The 6758-nt window shown below is 60.4% G+C and overlaps 1 protein-coding gene across 1 annotated transcript in view; it reads left to right on the top strand.

Moving 5' to 3' along the window:
* Window positions 1-6472: 6472 nt before the first annotated feature.
* METRN (meteorin, glial cell differentiation regulator) overlaps window positions 6473-6758 on the top strand; it is a 2942-nt gene continuing 2656 nt past the window's right edge. The window contains exon 1 of the mRNA XM_008579184.1: window positions 6473-6643. Coding sequence (XP_008577406.1) covers window positions 6473-6643 — 171 coding nt within the window. The remainder of the gene's footprint in view (window positions 6644-6758) is intronic.

Raw genomic sequence — 6758 nt, 5'->3', positions numbered from 1 at the left:
CCACCCCGCGGGTGCGCGCATGACAAACTCTGGCGCGCGGCGGGTCGGGGAGGGATGGCGAGGGCGCGCGACCGGAGAGCAGGTCTCGAACGCGCCCGCGTGCGCCGAGCGGTGGCGACCCCTCCTCAGGTAGCGGAGGAAGACCTGGGCCCCTGGCGCCGGCGCTGGCCCCGGGGTGCGGGGGCCAGGAAGGGGAGGCCCGGCTCAGAGCAGGCGGGATAGTCCGACCCTCACCCTCCGGACCCTCCTGCCAGCCAGAAGCTAGGCCCCCTCATGGCCCGCAAGTCCACTGCGCACCTGCTGCGGCCAGGCCGGAACCCGCAGTGGAGACAGTCGCACACCTGCGGAGCCGCACAGACGAGTGACTGAGCGCATCGTCTCAGAGGGCCATGAAAGAGCGGGAGGGCGCCGTGATGGCGACCTCGAGGGAGTGGTGGTGGCGGTGGCTCCTGAGGATCACACTTGAGCGGAGACCCCGAGGGTGACGGGGAGGAGCTGTCCAGGAGGGAGCGTGCAAAGGTCCAGAAGCCTTAAGTGTCCCGACGAGCTCCCTCTGGAATGGACCGGAGGCCGGGAGGTGGCAGCCGCTGCAGTCCACGGCAGGGGTGGTGGGAGGGCAGGGCTGGGGTGTGGTGGGTCCATGTGCAGGACTCTGTCAGGGCTACTGCAGACGCCACACTTCCCAGCAGGCTCAGGGCAGGACGACAGAGGCCAATAGCGTCCCATCCTGGGGTCTCCTGGGAGCTGGGACGGCGGAGGGACCAGGTGTGGGGAGAGCAGAGTGGGGTCTTCGCATCAGGGAATAGCCACAGGGCTGGGAGTGAGGCCCCCTCCCTCAGAGCGTGTTAATAGAAATAAAACTAGCCAGTGATCTCGACACTGTGTTGGGAAGCAGGACCCAGTGGGGCTGGTGTGAGGCTCGGGGACGGGGGAAGGGGAAGCCAGGCTGGCTGGACCCTGGCTGGATGAGGGGGAGTGTTGTTTTTGCTGTTTGGGGCTGGGGGGCACTGGGTACAGTCTGTCACAGCTGGGGAGAGCACAGCTCTTCTTTGTGGCAGGGACCAAAGACTCCCGTTCTTGCCCCTGTGCCCTGATACTGATCACAGAAGGTGGCTTGGCATGGGCGGACAGGATGAGACTTGGGAAGACAGTGGGGTATGGGAGAGCATCTGTCCAGCCTGTCCCGTGGCCTGTGCTGTGTGGGTCTGGCAGGCTGGCTTCCTGGTGGCGGCTTGACTGGTAGGGAGGGTTTCACCTCACACTTTGGGGAGCTCTTACCCCTCAGCAGGTGCCAGGGCCTCCTCCAGAGAACGAGTTGTGCTTGTGTTGAGTCCTGATGCCCCGGCTCGGGGTTGGGAATGGATACACCACAAGTGCATAGGGTGGGCGTGGGGGATGCCACGACACACAATGGCGTTTGGGTCACGGAACCCTGGAAGCGGCCCCAACAAGCCAGCCCTGTCTTTGAAGAATCTGAGTAAAGAAGAGTGCTTTCTCAGAGGGACATTAAAGACATGCCATTGTAGAAGGCCCAGTTTGCCTCCTGAACACCTGTAGATCCACCTACTTCCCTCTACCTGTCACACCTCCCAAGGCCTCTGTCTCTCTCCTCCCTGGCCACTACCTCTTCACTGGTCTCTCCAGGGTGCAGAGGGGTCATTTTACAGTGCAGACATGCTCCTGTTCCTCCCAGGGCTCTGTCCATTCTTTGTTGCAGTCTGCAAAGGCCTGAGTGTCTGGCACTGCCGGCCCACAGCGCCCCCCCGTACCCGGTCCCTTCCTCTGGGAGCTTCAGCCACACTGGCCTTCCTCCAAGGCCAGAAGGACACCACTAGCCTCACCTGGAGCACCCCTCCCCTGGAGCATCCTCCTCTGGAGCATCCCCTCCCCTGGAGCACACCTTCCCTGGAGCACCCTCACCTGGGGCACCCCCCAACTGGAGCACCCTCTCTGGGAGCATCCCCAACTGGAGCACACTCCCCTGGAGCATCCCCCACCTGGAGCATCCTCCCCTTGAGCACCCCCAAATTGGAGCATCCTCCCCTGGAGCACCCCCCACCTGGAGCACCCTCCCCTGGAACACTCCTCCCCTGGAGCACCCCTTGCCTTGATGCCTGAGCCCAAAGGAGTCTCCCATCTAGGCTGCTGGTGGGGGGAGGAGTGTTTCAGCTCCAGAGGAGTCATGGGTGGTGAGGACCAGAGGCTAGTGCCACATCTCATCCTGAGACCTTGGAGGGCTGTGAGAGGACAAGCCACCATCACATGGGGAGGGTCACCTCACATGCTCCTGAGGCCTGAGGCAACAACTCTGAAACTTCCCTGAGTCTTGTCATGGGAGGTCCTCAGACACTTCCTTAGGGGGCTCTGGGGTAGAATGTGGGTCAAATCCTCCTGAGAAATGGGTCTAGAGCCTAAAGGGGGGATACCCTCAAGGTCTCAGCACAGCGCTGGTGGTGAGAGCCCCATACTCAAGAGCAAAGTGACTTGGCCTGGGGCCAGATGGACACTCTGCCCCCCACTGCCCCTGTGCCCTGCCCAGGCCCAGGGCTGGAGAGTGCCTGTCGGGAGTCCCCATGGGGCAGCGGCTGAGGGTGTGTGTGGCTGTCCCGGCCACTCTGCAGCCAGATTGAGGTGCCCGCAGCTGTGGCGGCTGTGGTGGTGTAGGTGGTGGGCTTCTCTCCACTGCCCTCCAGCTCTGCTCCCTCCCTGGCCCACCCCTTGTCAAGGCTGAGGATGACTCAGGGCCCAGCTGTCACCATGGCAACCCACTTTGCCTAGTGATGCCCGTCTCCGGGTAACGGTCGTCTCCTAGCAATGGGATATTTTCCTGGGCCCTGGCTGGAGCTTGGTGGTTATTTTTAGCTTAGCTGCAAATCAATCGGCAGCTGCATTTTTGGTTCCTTGAGGAGACGCAAGGCGTGGGGGGTGGATTTCTCAGCAAAGGGAGAAAAACATTCCAGAGATAGGAACCTTGCTGCTGTGTGCCCTGAATGCTGCCCAGAGGTGGGCGAGGCCAAATCCCACCTGGGAGGGGCAGGTGGCAGGTGGAGGGGAACTAGAGGTTGTACAGGCTGCCCGGGACAATCAGCAGGCGTGACTGTGTCCTTGATGGGGTCCCTGGGAGTGCCTGATGGGCTGGTAACTCAGGTGCCCTGTGGCTCTGTAGGTCAAGCTGGGTAGGGGTGACCCAGGCCAGTGTTCATGGAGGGCACCACATGAATGCGTTACTGGGTGACGCAGGGTCTGGCAGTCTCCTGGCATCCCTGACCCTCAGTTGTGGGAACTGTCCTTGCTGTTCTCAGCCCCCGGCCCCAGCCAGGGGTGCCTCACTCTGCCCGGGCCAGCTGGAGCAGCACATTAAGCTGGTCCTGGCATAAGGATCTGTGTGGCCACAGGCTCAGCCGTGGACACAGGAGGGGTCGGCCTCAGATCACCCACATCTCTCTCTTGCCCTGACTGCTAGTGAAATTCAGACCCAGGCAGGAGTCTTGGGCAAGTGGGAGACCTGATCCTTCTCTCTGCTTTCTCACTGTTTCTTCAGGGGCACCTCTAGGCCAAGCCCAAACACCCCCACGGCCAGTGGGCCTTGTAGGGCTGGTCCTGCCCACCCCCAATGTCCAATTTTGTGGTTCCCAGTTTGCTCAAAACTCCATCTGTCCTCGGGGCCTCTGTCCCTTGGCTACCAACTCCACCTGCCCTCAGTGTTGCTCCTCCAGGGACCTGGGCCAGCCTAGCCCTTGCCTTGGGCATGAGTGTCCCTCATCTGTTCCCCAGCACTGTCCAGGTGGCCACCACCTGCCTGTTCAGGGCCCAGCTCACCGTGGATGCAGCATCAGTGCCCTCAGACTGCCAGACTTGTGCTTTGGTGGGACAGCACAATGGCTGGAGGTGGGCAGCTTGAGGGGTGACACCCTGCACCCCAGCACCCCATCAGACCACACCCCCCAGACCCTTCTTTGGAGGCCAGGAGCAGAAACCAAGTCTCCTCAGCCTGGTCGTCCCTCGGGCCAGGGAGCTTTGGGATTCTGCCTGTCCACTAGGCCAAAGCCAGGCAGAGCAGCAGTCTGGTGGGGACAACTGTTCTGGTCTCTGTACTCTCCCAGAGGGGCTGGGAGTCTCCAGCACGCCAGGTTCCAGCTTCCTGGAGCACACCCTGTCTGACCTCAGCTCCACCTGTTACTCCTGTTTTCGTGTGGTGGGAATGGAGAGAGGCCCTTTCTTGGGGGTCAGAGCACTGGACAGAGCCCCTAAACTAAGCATAGACAGCTGGGTAGCGACCTGAAGTTTGGGATGTCTTTCATTCATTCATTCGTCCATTCACTCTCCAGGTGTGTTGGCACCTGTACCCACGGCTTCCGGCTCCCCATCCTGTGGGGAGTGGAGCTGCAATGGCTAGTGACACCCAGGTGCTTTCCTGGGTGGAATCAGGTGCTGTGAGGAGAAGTGGCCTCTGTGCAGGTCTCCCCTGGAGGACAAGCATCATCACTGGGCCCTTGATATCAAGGCAGGGGCAGGGGGCAGGTGAAGCCCAGCATGGAGGAGACAGCTCAGGGCCAGGCGTGTGCCCCTTCCAGGCCAGGTCACCACCCAGGCACTCCTCCCTTGCACCACAAACACTGGCCTATTCACTGAGGGTGGACTGGGGTGGGAAGCTGGGGGCCCCAGGCTGGCCAGAGGTAGATCTGCAGCGGACTCCCCACAACGCCACCAGAGGGTGCCTGGAGCCTGCCGTCTGCCTCAGAGGCCGGGCTGGGAGGACGCTGCCCTAAGTGACCACTGGGAAGCTGCCCTTTGGCCTCTGGGCAAGGACAGTGGTGGCAGCTGACCCAGTGTGCTCTCCCTTCCTCCTGCGAATGCCCCGTCTGCCTGCTGTGTGCCCAGCCCTAGGCTGTGTCTACCCCTTTCTTTCTTTCTTTTTTTGGCGGCTGGCTGGTATGGGGATCTGCACCCTTGACCTTGGTGTTGTATCATCGTGCTCTGAGTTAACTGGCCAGCCCCTTTATTTCTTTCTAAAATTTTTTTATTTTTAGTTGTAAAATACACAAAATAAAAATTACCATAGTAACTATTGTAAAGTGTACAGTTCAGTCGTATTAAGTACATTTATACCATTGTGCAATGAATCTCCAGAACCTTTCCATCTTCCCAGACTGAAACTCTGTCCCCATTAAGCCCTAACCCACATTCCCACTCCCCCAGCCCCTTGCAACCCCCATTCCACTTTCTGTCTCTAAGAGTTTGACTCCTCTAGATGCCTCATACAAGTGGAATCATGCAGTTCTTGTCTTTTTGTGACTGGCTTGTTTCATGTAGCATAATGTCCTCAAGGTTCATCCATGTCGTAGCATGTGTCAGAGCTTTATTCTTTTTTTTGGCTAAATAATAACCAATCATGTGGTTATTATTTTGCTTATCCATTCACTGGTCAATGGACATGTGGGTTCTTTCAACCTGTGGCCTGTTGTGATACCTCATTCCTACCCCACTTTGCCAGGGCCAGCTGAGTCCAGTAGAGGTGCCTTGCTCCTTTTTGGCCTAGGAAGGCCTGGGGTCAGGTGAGGGGGCAGTCCATGGTGTGAAGCTCTCACTTGGGCTGGCAGTGGGGTCCAACCCTTCTCTGCCACTGGAGCTATCTAACCTCATCAGTCTGCCAGGAGCATCGGGCCCATGGTAGCAGGATTGGGGGGGTCAGTGGAGTGGAATGTTTACACCGGCACGATGCATAGAGTCTATGCTGATTCCTGCAAGACCCCGGCTAAAGCTTCCCGTGATGCTTTAGCTACAGGGTTCAGAGTGTCAACAGCCCTTCCGACCCCACCTCTCTGCTGTGGGGTTTCACTGAGCTGTCAAGAGCTCTGTCCTCAGGGCCTTGGTCAAGGGGCTGTCTCCTCTTCCCTCTATCAGGAGTCCTTTCCGGGTCTCCACCTGGCCAGCCTCTCCACACACCCTTCCCTCAGGCTAAACTGGCAAGTCCTGGCTGCTGGAAAGTCCTACCAGTCCCCTGGCCTTCACACTGACCCTGGGCATCTTGGAGGGTCACCTGTTTTGTTTGTCTGGACTTGGCGGGAGCCTGCTTCTGTGGGTCAGGCATGTCCTTCTGGCTCCTGCATTTCGATGTGGCACAAGCAGGCCAGGGTGCCTGTGGTTTCCCGTTCCAGCGCTTCCAGGGAGCCCCATCCTTCATGGCATCCTGCACTCAACAGCCATGGGTGCCCAGCATGGGTCTTTGAAAAAGGATGTTTTAGAAACGGGGCCTAACTCTGTCCAGGCTGCTACATCCACAGCAAGCCCCCCACCCGTCTGCCAGCCGGTTTTCCCCAAACCCAAGGCCCAGCCCAGCCCCCGGGACAGCCAGCCTCCTCCCAGGGGCGCAGCAGCCAGCGGAGCGTCCCCAGCACTGGGGTGATGGCCCCTCTTCCCTGGGGTACCAGCTGCCTCTTGGGGAGGGATCAGCAGGACCGGGTTGGGCGGGATGTGGGCTAGAAGACAGGGTCAGTTGCCGCCGTCCAGCCAGGGGAGACGGCCATCCCCGTACCCCCAGGTTTACGTGGACACCAACCCCACCCTCCTGCCACCCCTGGTCAAGCGGCCGGACCAGGACGGCAGGACGGCGCTGCACGCCGAGGCCGGGGGTCGGGGCACCGCGAGGGGCGATGCAGGGCTAGAGACGGGGTGGCGGCCAGGCGGGGGCGGGCTGCACGTCCGGCCGCGGAGCGCCCCCTCCACGCTTCCCGGCAGCGGGATCGTTCCCCGGCGCG

The sequence above is a fragment of the Galeopterus variegatus genome, unplaced genomic scaffold (genome assembly GCF_000696425.1).
Source record: "Galeopterus variegatus unplaced genomic scaffold, G_variegatus-3.0.2 Scaffold1825, whole genome shotgun sequence".
Classification (NCBI taxonomy): Eukaryota; Metazoa; Chordata; class Mammalia; order Dermoptera; family Cynocephalidae; genus Galeopterus; species Galeopterus variegatus.
Note: the sequence above shows the minus strand (reverse complement) of the source record. Positions and strands in the feature narration are given on the sequence as shown.